We start from the raw sequence: 17,912 nt of genomic DNA, 5'->3' as shown, positions 1-17,912 counted from the left end.
TTAGCATTACTGTGCCATTGTCTGAATAAAAATATTCAATCTGCGCCAATCCCTGCAACAAAACCTAATTGTATCCTATCTATATGAATTTCCTAAGTAAGTTATAAATTACTCATTCAATAACTTTCCATACTTGATCAACCAACTTCAACCGTCTATAATTACCTCTTTTAAAGGCATAACCATTGCGCCTGAAGCAATTGACTATTACACTCGACTGCCAATCACTCGGGATGGCACTATTCATTATAATTTGATTGGCAATATTTGTGGAAAGCTCACCTCCAGTATATACAGACGCTTTTCCTAACTCTGCAATTAAACCTGACACCTCTGTAGCCTTGCAAATCTCCACTACCCATTTTTTGTTGATCCGAATAGCTGTCCTCTTTATTACATCAAAGTTAAATCATCCCAATCAACTCCAGAGCAAGCTCTGGTAATAACTCTTTATAGCTATGCTTTTCTGCTTCTCTGTACTAGCCAAGACACCTTCATCGTTACATATACACTCTTTACCTGTAACCACTTAATTAGCCTTCTTCATTTGCCTTGCTATCTTGAATACCTTTTCATGCTGGGCTTTGATTCTGAACTTACTTACAAATAGGTTTCTCCCTGCTTCTAACTTTGCTTTGCACACTGCTTTACGAGCAAGGCACTTAGCTTCCAAGTAGATAATCATACTACCACCTGACTTCCACTCCTTCCAGACTTTCCTCTTTCTTGTTATACACTAGTCAATATCACTAATCCTCTACCAGGTAACATCAGAAGCTTCTAGAACACAATTCTTTAAAGTAGCCCAAGTACTTCCAACATTTTTGCTATTACATTGACCATTGTGGGCCAACTGCTTAAATCTTCTTTCAACTTCTAGACTCTTCGAAAGAGCATGTTCTCTCACTTGGCTTCTTTAACACCTACTAAGCCAATGTTATTAACCAGCAACCTATGCTGACTCTTACCTGTTATCACTGTTATCATAAAGTATTATCATACAAAAGACCTAAAAAATATATATGTGTCAAAAAATGAAAAACATAAATTAAAAAATAATGAAACAGGTTTCGTTATTTGATTAAGTTAAACAGTTCAATTGTAGGATTTTGATGACGTTATCTGAGCAACATTGACGTCAAAAGCGTTTCTTAATCAAGATACCTAAGGGGATCAGATGCGCAAGCGTCATTCTCTTTAACTGTTAAGAGCCCATAAAAGCCCAGTTGAAATAGGGTTATTCATGCTTGTGGTATGAATAACCCTAGTTTTGCGCAAAACATTTATACATTTACATTAAGTAAAAGATTTTTGTTATAAAAGTCCTGTCTTAAGACATTGGAATAATACGACGCGATGTCCAATGAAACTACGCATTTATGCTCGCGTTGACTTGACTGTGTTAAGTTAAAAAGTAATAAATACTTGATTGACCTACGTAAAGACATGTTTATACGTCGTTTTTACATACCTGTCAAAGAGTACGACAACGTTCCTCCTTCTGGGAATCCTAAATCACCAATACTACGAGGTATGTTGCAATTTAATTGGAATGCCTTGCATACTCCCTCGATTGTAAGAATATTAAACTGAGCATACACCCAGAAGTCTTTGGGGTTGTTGGGATCAACTCCGAAACCTGCCTTGATTTTGATTACGTGATCATTGTTATTTGGGTCATTTTTGATTAACTTGCCGAGCCATAAAGTTGCTGCAAATTCTATAAGAGGGATTAAAATTTCGATTACACATAATGACAAGGATCATGTTTCATACTCATCCCTAAGTGTTGTTAAGGCAAAGTGCCCTGACAACGAGATTGGTCAAGTTTGAGGCCACATTTACATACTTTAACAGAAACCAGATAGTCGTAAGATTATGTCACATTATAGTCTCTGATTCTATGTTTAGATCTAACATCCGTTAAGATGCATTAGAGCGGTCTTCATATGTTAGAATGAAAGCTAATTCGTATTTGGAAAAGAATCTTGCCCTTGAATTGAATATAGCATATGAAAGTAAATTGCAATCGGGAAAGATTAAATTGTTTTCCAATACCATGTTACCATACTTTTTTGTTCAAGCTTGTTTTTGCCACAGAATTAATATGCTCAGCAATATGCACAGAATGGCAAAGGTTTTAGTAACTAAGCATTTTTAGATAAACCTTGTGAAGGCAAATCTTGGGAAAGAATATACATCTCACTTCACATGTAGCGATTTATCTGTTTGATTAGTCGATTACTTATAAAAACTAGTTGTCAACCCATGGAAATTCCCGTCCATTTACTCTCCGCTACACACAGCTACCATCTTTGACTCGCACGATTGGGTTTTAGAATATAATTTTTTTTTTAATTTCAACGTCTCAAAGTCTTTATGTATTGGTTATATATTAGGTGTATTTCTTCAATGGGATTACAGTTAGTAATAGAAATAAAAATAGATAAATAAATAATAATATTAAAAACTATCTCACCAAAACTAGGAAAGGGAAGAGCACCGAAAGAATAACCAATAGACAGGAACAAATCTCCAAAACCCAGGTATGGAAATCCAAATGGTTGCTCTATTATGCCAGCCATTGCAAACTCTAGGCTGATCGATCCGGTGAACCCAATCTCAATTGCACCTACAACGAAAATGTGAAATCAAACAAACAGCCAACTATATTTGATGAATCAATATATACGATAATTTGTCAAATTTCTTTTTTTTTTGACTGGCTGATTTATTTAGTAGGGTGAGGAATGCCTGATGTAGAAACTGTGTGAACAAAAACAGATTTTTTCGATGGTAAAATTTTTAATTTAAAATTGTATCTGAAAGTTAGCTAGGAAACCCAGCGCTATTCTTGATTCTTATAATCTTGTGACTTATGTAAAAAATAAGCTTTGTATGCGCAATTATCCCTTTCTCAGTGTTTATTTTTTTACGAAGTAGTGACTATATCTTATTTTGCAAACCAAAAATAACTTCGAAACCTTCCTACTGGTTCTTATCAAAAAAGTTAGAAAAAAAATTAGTCATTTTGTACATTGGACCTTAAATATGATGGACGGGCCCAAATTTTCTTTGTTTTAGCGGAAAAAAATTATGCCAACCTGTAGAAATTGTTTAAGTTCTTTTCGAATATTTATACACTACCATAAATTAAATTAAGATATCGTAATTTAGAAAATCATTCTTATTTTTTCTTTCACATCCTTTAAGTAGTAATTTGAACTGCAAAAACGTATGTTTTTCTCACCAAAAAAGAAAAGCGGCTCTTGTGACAATTTGCTACTGATGTATTTCAGTCTGCATTCCAATCTGAGCCCAGGATCGTCTAGTCCGATTCTTATTTGAAATATAAGGTCTGTAAAAATTAGTTGACTGTCTGGTTTATCGATCAATTTAAGCTCTGCTGTAATTCTGGCCGATATTTCAATCTTTTTTTTGCCAATATATCCCGACAGCTGGATAAAAAAGTCGGATCCAAGATTCTTAGCCATCCAGAGACATAATGCATTTTCGAGACAATTTTCCGTATCGCCTGGTAGTTGATAGGTCATAAGGAAAGTTAATCCTAAAATTATAACAATTAGGGAATATGTATCTAATTATATTTTTAAAACCGAACAAAAAATGGAGTGGGATCGAAAATTTGAGCCATAAGAGATATGAAACACGTACCAGGTCGAATTTCAGTGTCTGGCATATCGATGGAAAACTCTAGATCAGGCTCATCTTCATCAGATTTTTTTTTCAATGCATCCTCTGCTGCTAATTGGTAAGCTGCCTTTTCGAGTGCGCCCTTTTTCATATTCATTTCATTCTTATAGACATCCGATTCCATCTGCGATGATGCATGCCTTCTAACACGAGGAATAATTCTCTGGATCGAAATATACATCACTTGTTATTCAAATCATTCAATGAAATTGACAAGGGTAGAGGGCCACAAAGTGCCCGCGGTCAAATTTTTATAGATGACTCACGAACTACAAATGATTTCCCTATCACACTTGGCACATTGGAAATTCATCACAATGGGCGTAATGGCGTCATTACCACCTAATGGGACGTCATCATAGACAAAAGAAGAATGAAAATCTGGTCCGTGAAATATCAATTTTGGTCTTTAAATTATTTATTCTGATCTAAAAATTACACATCTGGTTCCAATTTTACTTTACACATGTCATTACCATCAAAGTTTTATCGGGTTCGCCCGTCCTTTTTATGCCGCATTGCGTGCGTCTCGCTACCTGCGCAGCTAAGCTACCATTTTGCGTGACAGACAGACGGACGGACAGACGTATACGAGTATTATAATATAGATTCATAATTTTTGATAATAAAATTAACATAGAACGAGATAAAAAAATATATTTAATTTAGATATTTTACCCCCTGTTCACAAACAACTTGCTCCCGGAAATTTGCAAGGTATAACCGTAAATACAAATAAAGATATTGAAGGACGGGCCGTTTTTAAGAAGGTCTCCATTTGTCAGTGAACAAATAATCAGCCTTTAAAACTTTGAAAGGTATTTGATAGATGTGCCCGAGACCTAAACGATTCGCGTTTAGCAACATTAGGTAGCACGATTCATCCTTCTTCTAAAACATTTTAACCTTGTCCTCGGTTATGGAGATCTAACTATGAGGCAATTTTTGCATTTTTCGGATATTGATATGTCTATTTACCTGATATAAAGAATGTTCTGTGGTGCTATTCCGATATTTGTTGATGTGTATTGTACGTCTTTGGCCATTTTTTTTAAGTTTTAAGGAGGATCTGGATGATGATTTTGCTGGTTCTTCTTCTTCCTCCTCACTCGATTCCGTTCCACTAACACTTCCCTTTGCATTGCTGACAGCAAAAACTAAAGTTTACAAATCAAATTTTTATAAGGAGTTGTGAACCACAATCTTTTTATTGAATTCGAAAGAACTTTAAATTACGTGACATACTTTTGATGTAGGAATTTCAAAGGAGTAAGGAAAATATATAATTTTGTACAAATGTTTGAGTTAGGAAATTTTGTTTTTAAACCAAAGTTAAGGAAATTAAATTTAATCATAAATAACATCAAAACAAAAGACAAATTAGCGTAAATTTTTGTCCATTGAATTGTATTATCAATTACTTGATAAGCAAATTTGCGTACGGATATGTGAAAACAAACAAACCAATATTCAACAAGGTTTAATTAACGGGACATGCGGAATTATTAGTTGTGATTGTGATAGTCGACGAGATGAAGCTGAATAAGTTGTATGTAGGTCATCGCCTGTATTAATAGGCTACTTCCATGTTTCTGTCTGTACCAGGCAAATTGCATGTGTATATTTTCCTTGGAAAATACCGAAATGTCTTATTGATTTGTGAACTTACATTACGGCAATGCATTGATTTAATGTCAATAGCTTATTTTCATAAATAAATCCATTACATTATATAATTTCCAGGCCAAATGACTTAAAAACTTAAGCTTCCTAAAATCGAATACGTTCTGAAATGGAGAGGTTGATGACGTCATCACAAAATTACGTAAACCCCGATATCTCTGTAACTATTCGTACATTGTCCTAATTAGCGTTTTAAGCTCTATAGCTGTGTAATAGAAGCAACGGTAAACAAAATTTTAGATAAAAAATGTTTGTACTTTGGTGGACGTTTGTTGACGTCAGCAAAATTTTTGAACGCCTATATCTCCTTATTCAAAAGCATTTATCCAATGAAGGCAACAGGTATACGAATTTTTAAAAAAACTATGACTGGTCTCGAGGTCTCCTTATTTGTTTATCAGAAGCACATGACCCTATACATTTCCTTCATCAGCGTTTCAACTCTACAATTAACAACAAACTGTGTTCAGATGATAAGCGAAATAAATCTTATAAATTTTTCAAGTGCATACCTCCCCGGGGTTAAATAACTAGTTGTTTTTTTTATCATTATTGTTCCGGTTATTTGTGCAGGGTAAAGCCACTTCAGTGTTGGAAACACTGTTATCAACGCAGGTCCTGTGTTCGGAATGTATACATCGGGTATACACCGCATTGTCTATCCAATTTTCCTCACACCGCAAGGGTTTACCGGTATTTGTGGTAAAGGCTAAACATGCTTGCGCTTTAGACAGAAGTGCGGACTTTGTGATTACAAAGCGAACTTAATAACCACTGGACCACGCGGACCTCGATCAAATTTACAAAAGTTATATTACGTACCCGCGGATAAGTTTGACAACCATTTTACTGAAACTTGGCTTGATCCAGTTATCTTTTGAAAAATCCATTCCAGATCCACATGTTTAAACAAAATACCGAATGCAAAAGCATGTGTAGGTTGGCCGTTTGCTACTGGATTTTTTGGTTTCCAATATATGGCTTCAAGGTGTGCTCCATCATAACCAAATAAAATTGGATTTCCACTGAACCTAAAAAAATACATTGTTTTGTCAAATAAATTCCAGGAGTTTGTCACGTTTACATTTTCTTAATAGATTATGCAACTATATTTCTTATTTCATCCATCCACTATTTTAAAAATATCAATTTAATTCTATTGAATGTTACAAAACTGTCATGCATTTGAAATGGATACTTCTCCTTTTATATTGTTAAATAACCGGATAGTAAAACTGTGGTTTTGTGACATGATATTTAGTTTGTATATATGTGTTCCGAATGTGTGTTCGGTGAGTTGCGTTTTTGAAATAAAGTATATTCGCACGTGTTATTAGTTCGTACGTATTAAACTCTGATATTTTTACAACAACGAAGTTGTTCAACGTTGCATCAACGCTACTCTAACGGATTTACATTGTTCGAACTTAAAAAATCTTTAATTAAGATTTTGAAAGTTAAAAATATAGTCTGAAGATGTACTTACTGTAGGAAAAGTTTTACTAATAAATTGTAACATGACGTTCGTGTAACATCATAAGGTGACGACATCGTTGCAAGATCTAACAACGTTGCCGTATTTAACGAGTTCTCAACGCTTTAAGGTTTTTTAATAATTCAAAAAAGAATGCTCTTTATGTCAAAAATACGAGTTCAGAATTTATTAAGAATTACCTTACGATTGTCGTCCCACCGAAATGCCACTCGAATCTAAAATCTTTGATACCCCAGTTATCCAACTCGCTAACCCCTGTTTTGGTGTATTGAATGTTGTTAAAAATACCCAGGATGTCTTGTAAAGTCATCGAAGGTATTTCGATAGTGAACACCCAGTTACTCGAAGATTTCTCAAGCTGAACAGACACTTCAATTTCATTTAACTTTATGGTTGTTGCCGCACTAAAGTCCCATCCATTATCATCGTTTGTTGAAATGCTTGCTTCCAACGTCTGAAACGCTAAAATATTAACCTGATCTCGAAAACCTTTTTTCTTTTTTGGCATATAAAAGGATACGTTTAAATCTTCCTGTTAAAGTAGTAAGAAAAAAAGGAGAAAATAAGCCTTGCTGATAGTTCCTGTAATTTGTTGCAATAAGTTTCGGGTAAGCTTTAATTATTCATGCAGTGTCGTGCCATATCTTACTTTTTAAGAAAATGCTATTCTCTTCAACCAGGAATATACAAGATAAAATATAGTTTTCTAACATACCTATTTGAGTGTTTGGTATTGTCCGGTATTTTTCTGGCAATGTTAATTCAAAGGCGAGATTGAATTCTGTTTTTGAATCTTTGTCGTCTTTATCAGCAGGAGTATAATCAAAGTCTATCAACTTAAACACTGGCTCTTCACCGTTTTTACCGAATAAAAATGAAAGAAAGTCTGGTGTTGCAGTCACGCCCATACAATTTAGAGTTGCTTTTACTGGTGTGGTAAAACGGGAGGGTATTCTATTTTTCACCCTTGAGTAACCCATAGACATCGCGAGAGTGACTATTTCGGGAAGATCTTGAAGTTCATCTGGCACTGCACCGCACTCGGTCAAAGTATCATTTGTTTTGATCTAAAAAAGAAATAAAAGACAGATGTGATACTGATTGCGTTGGTAAAACACTACGTTCTATTTAACCAGAACCTAACATGTTTTTTCATAGGAAAGTTTGCTTTAAGAGATTCTTAAAATGATGTAAAAATATTCATTCACAAAAAATAATAATGTCATTAGATGGACTTACGGGAAAGCGTAATGCAAAACTTGGGATTATTAGCGGTGGATTTAAACATTTTGATTTTAGGTATAAGGCGGGAGTTCAGAGGATAACAAAGGAAATGCTTCGATATTTTACTTGTTCAATAATTTTCAAATTATATATTTTGCTAGATTTAGCTCATGCAAAAAATTAAACAACTTCTATATTCCTTGCAAAAGTGATTCATTATTGTTTGACTTCACGGTAGATAATTCTATATTAAAAAACTTGATAGTTTTTTTTTTATAAAAAGTTGATACTAACCGGATACTTGATATTACAACCAGGTCCTGAACAAGCTTGTTCATCTTCTTCAGGTGTTGCACAAAGAATTCCTGCCGAATCTTGTAACTTTGGAGTGTCCATAAAAGTTACTTGCTTTGGTGCTACAGTGATACACCAAGGACGATCTGCCGGCTTGCTAAACAGTGGAATTTTTTCAAGGTTTTTCTTTGATAGAAAATGTTTGCTTGTTTCCATCAAATCTGCACCAGTTGGTAACCTGACAAACATTGAGCCGAAGGGTGCTCCAGCCTGTCCTCCCTTCTCATTAAACCTGTCATTGAAGAAGTAAAAAAGTTATTTTCGCTCATTAATAACGCCATTGGTACAAGTTAATACTATTAAGCCACTATTTTTGCCTAACCTGGTCAGAACAAGTTTTAGTGAAGCGCCATTAAGTCCAAGAGGTTGATTGTCTCCACTTGCAGTGACATGCTCAATGGCAATTTGAAATTCTTCTTCTGCATTGAATGCTCCATAGCCAGTCCAAACTTTCCATTGTGTTCCAGGTAACCAATCAGATTTAAAGTTGTCTCCATTTCTTGCCATTTCTTGAAACATAAATATGTATCTTTAAAAACCAATTTGCGTCGTGAATTTTAGTGTTGCATGCCTTGATTTTTTTAGCTTTTGCGCTCTATTTATTTTAACTACCGATAACTTTGTAAAAAATATTATATGTGGCACTAATAGTGTTGCGACAAAGTAATTTAGTAAGTCAGTTTAGAAACGCAATTTCAAATAAAAGCTCCAATAGAAATATCTGTACTGTTTGATGTACTAAGGATTTTTTAAGGACATGTTTGTCATCTAGACAAAACAGTGTTTTGTTTTCCTTACAAAATAAGGAATAATATAGAAAGCATGGCATCTAATGTACTGGTTAAACGTGTCTTGATTTTTTGATTCGTGGTATTGTATTTCTGTGCAACTTTTATTTATTTAATATTGTGCAATGGAATACATTATTATATGGACTTCATCAAGCCAGTACTTCTCATTCGCTTGTTTTAAAACATCAAGAACAAGAAAACCTTACCTGCTAGGTTAATGCGGAATTGTGTTGCAACATTAGATAATCTAATTGGAGCTGAAGACGTTATTGACTTTATTTCAAATAGTTGCTTACCAGACGGCTTTTCAATTTTGATCTGTAAAAGAATGTACATTTTTTTAAATAACCGTTGTAAAACCAAAATTAAAAAGCATCTTTGTGTAGCACTTTTTCTTTTTTATTACATGAAAAAATTCCTAATGTTTTCGTTTTTCCCTCGCAGTAATCACCCCTCAGATAAATATCAGACCGAATTTTTAAATCTACTTTAGTTTGGTTTTCTCCAAAAATATGTTTGTATTTGTAGTTAAAATATACTTGCATAAACGGGTCAAAATTCTGATCTGCAAAAGTGCGATTTCTATACACTCTGTCAAGCTCGCACAAAAACCTTTTTTGATATTTTATGTTTTACATTATCTTGTAACAAATTAGCAAGTTATAAATTGATAAGCTAAAAACGTCAGATAATCAAAAATCTTTTGGAAACATAGTAACTGTGATAATGACTTGAAATTAACTTTACTCACTGTCCAATTTGGTTTACTGTTTTTTAAATTTTAAAGCAACAACATATCTCTTTTCCTAAATTCTCTCTTAAAAAGTTGACCGAAATAATCCTGCCCCTTAATTTTTAAAACAAGGACGCTCAGTTGAAAAAGATGATGTGATTAGATCCGTCGCAAATTTGTACAAACAATATCTGCAACGTTATATGTCTTTCCATAAAATGTAATGACAAAGCTTAGAAGATTATCAAAAGGGTTGCTTGTTTTTTAACTTTCTTACCTCCGCCTTATTTGATCCCAGCGTGACTGCCCCATTTATGCTAATTCCTAAGTTGGTTAGAGTCATAACTTCCTGAGACGACCACAAGAATTCCATATTTGTTGGCTTGTTAGGATCTCCGCCGATAGGCAATAACCCAAGCAGAGTGAAAGGTAAGTTACTTTGAACTTTTGTCTTCATTTCCACTAATAAATTGGCTGTGTTAATCTTGATACTTTGGACCTTAAGAAATAGTGTTAAGTTGGATTTAGTATTTCTTTATGTTTCTTCTTCTATTTCTTTCTTTTTTTGTTGGTTTATTGGCTTGTTAACAAAAAAAGATATGAACCTACCCCAAATAAATCTCCATCCAAAATTTTAGTGGCAGTTTTGAAATTATTTGATGGAAAATGATTCTGCAAAACCATTTTTACTGAAGGTGGGTTGCATCCATTTTTCTTGTCAAGTGTTGCAGTTATAATGTTTCCAGCTTTTGCTAACACAAGATTGCACCAACTTGCTCCGAAGGATAATGTGCCGCTGCCGGACATTATATCTGTGCGCTTTCCGCCTAAAAATTGAAATGGTAAATATTGAGCTGTTTTGTTATTAGAGGTCCCTTTTTCTGTAGTGGTTTCCTGTTGATCTATAAACTGATAGCGAAATGACTACTACTTATATTTACCGCCATAAAAATGGTTCAAGAACGCTTGAAAAATAAAAATTAATTAATTTTATAATCCATGATGGTATTATAAAAATTGTTCTTGTGATCTTTCATTTAAATTATACCCATTTCCCACTGCAAAGAAAGATTCTTTTCGCCGTGATAATTGGATTCGACTTATTAATCGTGTAAATGAGAAGGGTAAACGTTGGACTCCAAATACTCATAGCAGAGTTTGTTTTACAAATTTTGTGGATGATGAATCCTCTTTAAAAAACTCTTCACCCCCACGAGTTTGTGTTTATTTCGCAAAAATTAGTGGGTCGCGAAATTCATAAAAAATTATTTTGGATAAGAATTAGAAATATTAAATCACAGGTACGGAGTGGTGTGATATGTCGGTTTAGGCTTTTGTCAAGGCGAGGATGTTCAGGACATTTTATCACACTGGATTTAGTTTTCTTGAAGTTGCGTATTTCACTGGATTCAAATTTCTCTACTATTTTTTTATCGTTGGCTTAGCGTAAACAGAAAATAGATGGTGTTATCCTCTCCAAAAGGTGAAAATTTGTTTAAAGTTATCTACCTAAATTATTGTTTAATTGGTAAAATATTGGTGCAGCCAGGAAAGGAGATAGTGTTGATACATAGTTTTAAATAATTTGTCAATGTGGATGTGAGAAAATAGAGTGTGATATGTTTTAAGTAGGTTTATAATTTACTACGGTTAGTTTTGTTTATGTTAACAAAGTTCCTTATAGCAAAGTGTGGAGACATTATGCCGGAAAACTTTGCCACTTTTTTTTGCGTCAAAAGAATTTCTTAAAATGTGGAGGCATGATTTATTTTAGCTCAAGAATTTGTCAATATCGTTCCCTTATTCGTTTATCGTAGTATTTCTTGTGTTTTAACTAAAAATTTAGAAATAAACGTTTGTAATTTTTTAGATTTTTATAAAAATATGTCATGTTGTTTTATATATCCTCTTTTCAACAAAAATGCTTTCATCACAACCCATGTTCATCTAATTTTTCTCAATTGTCCTCTTCTTCTCTTAACCCTAATCGGTCAGGGGTTTTTCGAACATACTATGACCGGGGGGGGGGGGGGGGTGGGGGGATTCCGCCCCCCCCTCAATAACTTTTTATAGGATTGTTCAAATTGAATCGAACTTGGCACACTTATAGTACGTCATAAAAGGAACAAAAAGGCGGCAATAAATTTTTGCTTGCGTTAGCACATTTTCTGTGACGTCATCAGAAGCTTGAAAATTGTTAAAAATACCACTATCTGCTTAAAATATAATTACTTTTGTTCTAGAGCGAATTTTTACATTCTGTTCAAAGTTTCTGGAAGCTAAATAATTTTTTTTTACCATATCTTCCGGTGTTTACATGGATCAAATAAAAAATTGCCAAAAATTGCCCAAAAATCCGTTTTTCGATTTTCGGGTCAAATCCGACAAAATCGGGAAATCGGATTAGTCACGTGTCAAAATTAATCAAAATGATTCTTCTTGATGAAAAAAAGTTGTGTTGCAAGTTCCAAGTTCTAAGAATAATCCTAACAGGAGTTATTATATTTTCCCCATTATAAGGATTTCATAGAGATTTTAGGGGTAGTTTCGAGTAATGGCTAATATCAAAGCCTCTGACAGGTATGGCACCTAAAAATTTAGCATGCAGGTGTCTAATAGATAAATGTTGAAACTCAGTAAGTATCATAGCGATATAAGACAGCAATCAGGAGTTATTAAAGAAAAACCGTCAGGAATAGGGTTAAGGGCTCTCTGGAGTGTTTAAGAATAGTGAATATGATTTTAAAGCATGCAGAAAGTTTTGGTAACATACCCATACCCGGCCAAACTCTATATCACAGTTTGCCAAACTCAACTTTAGGGCTTTTTATGAGTCACCAACCCTGCTTTTATATCTTACCGTTAGATCTCCAAAAACAATAAACCCTGGAATCGAGGCTAAGAGTTTGTTTTGTTTTTGTTAATTCTAGTGAAAATTAATATCCTAAAGCTACTTGATAAAATGCAACATTGTAAAAATCTTGCCCTAATATTACCTTTCATGTTTTCTTCAACTTCACGGAAGAAGTCCTTGCTGTCAACAATTTCGCTTCTTCTTGTTTCATCGTCAAAAAAATAAATGGAATGCCCAACTTGAAATATAATCAAGGTGTGCAAAATTGTAATCACCCATTGCGAAGCCGCCATCTTCAAAATCCCTAAAATCATAATAAAATTATGAAATTATGTAGACTATTATCTGACAGCAACAAATTGTCGATTAAGAAGCTATTTGAAAAGATTGCATGCGCATTCGAAAGTCTCCTCTCCGTATTTTTAGACGCGAACACACGAAATGCGACATATAAAGGGCGGGAAAAAAATTATGCACGCAATAAAACTGTTTTGAATTAAACGCTGTCCTATTGCATATTTAGTTACAGGCCTGTACAGATTGTATTTAGGATTTTAACTCATTAACAAAACGGATTGGATCCAAACAAAAATAATTTAATTCGATTGGCTGTTCTCCTAATTATTCTTTTGTTTTTATAATTTTCCTGCTTTTCTCAGCAGGTTATAGTTTCAACTTTTATTTCAGATCGGAACGGAATATTTATCAACATATGCTAGAAAACACAATTTTCTAATACGTTCTTCAGTGAAAATCCAGCTTTAGTGAGAAAGTCTTCTGAAAGTCTACTGAATTTTAGGATTTTTCAATAACGTTAAATTTAGAAATGTTGATACAATGCCTAATCTTCTGTGAACTTCCGTAATATTCTTATCAGCGCTTATCAAAAATCCCCAATTAAACCTTCCTATACTTCATAAAACGTTTGTGCATCAATAAACCTGAGATAACCAAAATTACAGCACATGCGTTAACTTATGTTTATAAAACTGAAAAAAAGCGCAAAACTGATATCAATAAATAAAAGCTTGGAAAGCAAATGAGACTTTAGGACGGATAAAGCAATTCATGTGAAAGTAAAAAAAAAAAAGAATAAAATATTTTTTTTTAAGATTTTGTTATATTCCTTTAATATTAGTCCTATTTTCACTTTAGTGTCTGTAAGTGTATTTTTTATAGGACTTAAAGCTACTCACTATATGCTAATATAATAGAGAATAGCTGAAATTATATTTCAAATTTGACTGATTTTCACGAGATAAAATGAAAGAAATTCATTGGCTAAGACTTTATTTTTTATCATTAATATTCCATTTTCTTTTGTGTACATTTCATTGTAATTAATTGGTATTTATTTCGTCTTTTGGTCTTATTTTCTGTTGTTCTTTTCTTATTTTCTGACCCGTGTTCAAAAAAAAAAAAAAAATTGTTGAACGGCTTAACTTAGGACAATAACATGCATCCGATGGATGGCTAGATTATTGAACCGAATAACAAACCAGGAATAGGACATGCAAGAAAGGCTGTCCAAGTTCTTGCAGATTGTAAATCGTAGTTTAGAGAAAGAGAGGCTTTAACAAATAAAGTGTAACAAGAAGCCCTGGGGGCTCTAAGAATTTCCGCTCGCTACCAAAATATTTGATGAAAACCTGCTAATTCGTTGTGTTATTTTGCTAAACATTCGAGGAGGTTTGGTGCATGAACCTCTGAAGATAAAGCAAGTGACATTATATCTTACAACAAACGCAAACAAAACGAAACGTGTCATAATAAACTCACATTTTAAAATAAATTGCTAACAAAAAATACAGCCTATCATTCATGGTTGAAAGTCTTGCGATTGAAACGTTTATGGTCTTAAACGGCATTTAGGTGACAAAAATCAAAATTTCGATGTCACCATTATCTTCAGCATACTTTTTTTGTTAACTTTGCCAATTTTTGTTGAAAATGAAGTAGTTTTAATTTTTGGACCAATTTTGTCCTAAAATGACATTTAAGGTGGCAAAAAATCAAAATGATTATGTCACCATTATGTTCAGCATACTTTTTTTGTTAACTGTGCCAAATTTTTTGGAAAACAAATACTAATTTTGTCCTGAAATGTCATTTAGATGAGTTCCCAGTAGTTAGGGAGCTTGGGTACTTGGGTACATCTGTGACGGAAGAACGTGTAATCCCAGGGTCGATTTTTTCTCAAAAAATGCTCCAAAAGAAAAAAACGACGGTTTTAAAGAATTTCCTACGCCTTCGGGCGCGGAAATTCAATTACTGGTTTTTCCCCCAAGTAATAGGTTTGAGTTTAGGGAGTACTCATGATAAGAAAGAAGATCTTTGACTATTCATGGATAATTGCAACATAAAACATGATAAAATCTAGTAAATCTGGATAAACTATTTGAACTCTTTATGATTAGAATAAGTTTTCTGTCCCCTGAGAGTTCGAATTAAAGCAGCGTTTAAATGCGGATAATTGACTTTGCTTTCTCATTCCTGTCTTTGTACATTTCACAGAGCTTTGTACATTTCACAGAGCTTCTTTCCTTTTTTAAAAGTCAATAAAAATTTCTTTTTTTGACATTTTGATTTCTTGAAATATGGTTCTCTCCTCTCATGCTTTCGAAAACATACGAATTTTTAAATCATAAATATTTAATCATTGGTTAATTCTTTTTAGACAAAATCTGACAAATTGAGATTTTTAGACTTTTAAGATTGTGTCTGACGACAAATTTGAATACAAAAAAGTTTCAATTTTTCCGTTTACACTATCAGATTTTGTCAAATCAAATAAATCTGTCAAACAAAAGCTGATAAAGTAAACTCTGCTTAAGAGATTAAGAAGTCACTCTTTTTATAAGAATCTATTAGAATATTTAAGATGAAATTACCCAAAAAGTTAAGAAGATTTGTGTTTAAACAAAAATTACCATTTTTATGAAAGAAAGCGTGTACTTACGTGAAAGATTTTGATAGTCTCCTCCCAAAATTTTATTCTTTCACTGTTACCCGCAGTATTGATATCGTGAAACAATAACCCAAGAATTTTTTTTCTTTCTTTTTTATTTCATCAAATTTTGTTTATAGCAAAACCAAATCAAAACTCTCCCAATCTGTATTCACCATGATGAAATCCGGAAATCTATTGGTTCCTTATTTGCACGTGATCTTAACGCATCACATGCACCGTTTACAAACAAACCCATATAGCGCTACTTCATTTTGGTTTGTGAGTCTACATTACGTTAAAACGCAATGAATGGATCGTCTTCGGTATGATTATGATGCATCAGCAGTCGTATCATTAAACAGTTTGTACCCTCGAAATTTTGTTAACAAACAACATATTTGAAAGGGCACTTCTGCAAAAACAAATCTTGAGAAATATGCGCTATACTAATCATATTCGTTTGAAGATAACCATACAAGTCGTAAGCTCACGTTAATTTAGCCCTGCTACTTACAGCTACCATCTTCGGATTACACACGAAAAGCTGGACATTATAATATAGACCAGACATAAGCCAATGGAAAATTCAGGGGGTTTCGCCCGTTAAAAACTATATTTGTTATGTAAAGCTTGAAGAACTCGTGCGTGGTCTAGTATGACTTGTTTCTCGCCGACAGGCAGACAAGGGCTACTATAATAGAGATGGGCTAATGGTAAAATTACTTAATAAGGGTTTATTCGGAAAATGAGCACCAAGATCACTTTATTTACATCGTAAGGCAGAATATACAAGTTTTACTGTTGATATTTGCAAGTATGGGATCGGTTACAAAACTAATGATAAGTGATGGAAGGACATTTCATACTTTGGCTCCTTTATAGAACACATGTTCGTAGAGTTTCTTTTTTAAAAAAATCATATTTGCATGCGATTGTCAGGAACAATTTCAGTGAACAAATTTTTCTAAAACAAAGAAATGTTATTTGCAGTAGTCATTTTTCTCACCATTCCAAGAAGTACATAACTTCAAACATTAAGGTGTTCCTTATACTATAACGTTAACTTATATCTCAGAAATACAATGAGATCTGTCTGTTTTAGTAATTATAACTGTATAGAATAATACGTTCAATTGTGCACGTTTATTTCTATAATTAAGAAGTAACTGATTGATACATTTATTTTATCGTAGGCTATGCAAAAAAATTCATAACATAAAAATGTTTATATTACAAATATGCAGAAAGTTATTCACAAGGTTATGCTTGTAATTAGTTTCGACTCATTAACTCATGCCTACAAAATGCCTCTTTGTCGTTTTTGTTTTTGTGAGAGATCCCCGTTTGGCAAAAAACGGCGGACCTTTTAACGTTGCCTTCATTAGGCCACTTTTTTTATGTTAGCGTGCTTTAGATTTTAAGTTTTAGAAACAGTATGAGTATCAGCATTGAGGTGTATAAACCATTCGTAGCATTGCTATATGAGTTTGTTTGTAAACGGTGCGTGCGATGCGTTAAAATCATGTGCAAATAAGGAACCAATAGATTTCTGAATTTCATCATAGTGAATACAGATTGTATTTTATGAACATGATTGATGAGAGAAAAAGAAGAGGTTTTTAAGGTTATTTTCAGAATATTAATACAACGAGTAACAGTGAAAAAATATTTTTTCAGAGAAAATCTTCCAAGTGACTATCACATCAAAATATATATTCAGGAAAATGTACATATTTTTGCATATACAGTCTATTTTGAATCTCTATAATTCAAATATTTCTATAATTTAAACAGTTTTTTAGTCCCTTCAGCACAATTCTCTCCCTAATTTGAATTTCGAGTGTTTTTCAAATAGAGAATAGAATTCAAATAGAGTTTCTTTTTGTTAACTATGAAAATAAAGATTGAATGAAACTTGAATTGTGTTGAATTGATTTTGAAATTAACGTAATTTCTCCCTGTAATTCGAATTATCACACTCTTAATCTGAAAGTTCGAATTACAGTGACTTTTTATAATTCGAATATCTCTATAATTCGAACAAAAATTTTTTAACTGTGGGAATCCGGATTAGGAAAAGTCAACTGTATTTTTAAATAGATTTATTTTCTCTT

General features: G+C 33.2%; 3 protein-coding genes across 3 annotated transcripts in view; all 3 read right to left on the bottom strand.

The window, feature by feature from the left end:
• The window catches only part of LOC130624246 (LIM domain kinase 1-like), a 101,933-nt gene that overhangs the window by 43,446 nt on the left and 40,575 nt on the right, over positions 1 to 17,912 (bottom strand). The window lies entirely within an intron of this gene.
• LOC130624244 (uncharacterized) lies at positions 1,425 to 8,970 on the bottom strand. The gene is made up of 9 exons (XM_057439817.1): positions 8,411 to 8,970; positions 7,608 to 7,959; positions 7,072 to 7,354; positions 6,220 to 6,428; positions 4,693 to 4,871; positions 3,676 to 3,877; positions 3,251 to 3,568; positions 2,480 to 2,632; positions 1,425 to 1,720 (listed from the first exon to the last, which is right to left on the bottom strand). The coding sequence occupies exons 1-9, from the start codon at positions 8,657 to 8,659 to the stop codon at positions 1,464 to 1,466; spliced, it is 2,202 nt and encodes a 733-aa protein (XP_057295800.1). The 5' UTR covers positions 8,660 to 8,970; the 3' UTR covers positions 1,425 to 1,463.
• On the bottom strand, positions 8,726 to 16,054 carry LOC130623124 (uncharacterized). The gene is made up of 6 exons (XM_057438616.1): positions 16,051 to 16,054; positions 12,991 to 13,152; positions 10,604 to 10,821; positions 10,272 to 10,493; positions 9,468 to 9,579; positions 8,726 to 8,979 (listed from the first exon to the last, which is right to left on the bottom strand). The coding sequence occupies exons 1-6, from the start codon at positions 16,052 to 16,054 to the stop codon at positions 8,726 to 8,728; spliced, it is 972 nt and encodes a 323-aa protein (XP_057294599.1).

Source organism: Hydractinia symbiolongicarpus, chromosome 13 (genome assembly GCF_029227915.1).
Source record: "Hydractinia symbiolongicarpus strain clone_291-10 chromosome 13, HSymV2.1, whole genome shotgun sequence".
In the NCBI taxonomy this organism is placed as follows: Eukaryota; Metazoa; Cnidaria; class Hydrozoa; order Anthoathecata; family Hydractiniidae; genus Hydractinia; species Hydractinia symbiolongicarpus.
The sequence above is the reverse complement of the archived record's forward strand: the minus strand, read 5'-3'. Positions and strand labels throughout refer to the sequence as shown.

What these genes read in the sequence shown, in the direction of transcription:
- LOC130623124 (XM_057438616.1), bottom strand. An exon ending in AGTTGAAGAAAACATGAAAG is followed by an intron (nt 10,822 to 12,990) that starts GTAATATTAGGG and finishes TTCAATTTTTAG; the next exon opens with GCGGAAAGCGCACAGATATA. An exon ending in TGGGATCAAATAAGGCGGAG is followed by an intron (nt 9,580 to 10,271) that starts GTAAGAAAGTTA and finishes ATTCTTTTACAG; the next exon opens with ATCAAAATTGAAAAGCCGTC.
- LOC130624244 (XM_057439817.1), bottom strand. Translation starts at nt 8,659, where the DNA reads ATGTTTGTCAGGTTACCAACTGGTGCAGATTTGATGGAAACAAGCAAA. An exon ending in GTTGTAATATCAAGTATCCG is followed by an intron (nt 7,960 to 8,410) that starts GTTAGTATCAAC and finishes TTTCTTTTTTAG; the next exon opens with ATCAAAACAAATGATACTTT. An exon ending in GTTGTCAAACTTATCCGCGG is followed by an intron (nt 4,872 to 6,219) that starts GTACGTAATATA and finishes TGTAAACTTTAG; the next exon opens with TTTTTGCTGTCAGCAATGCA.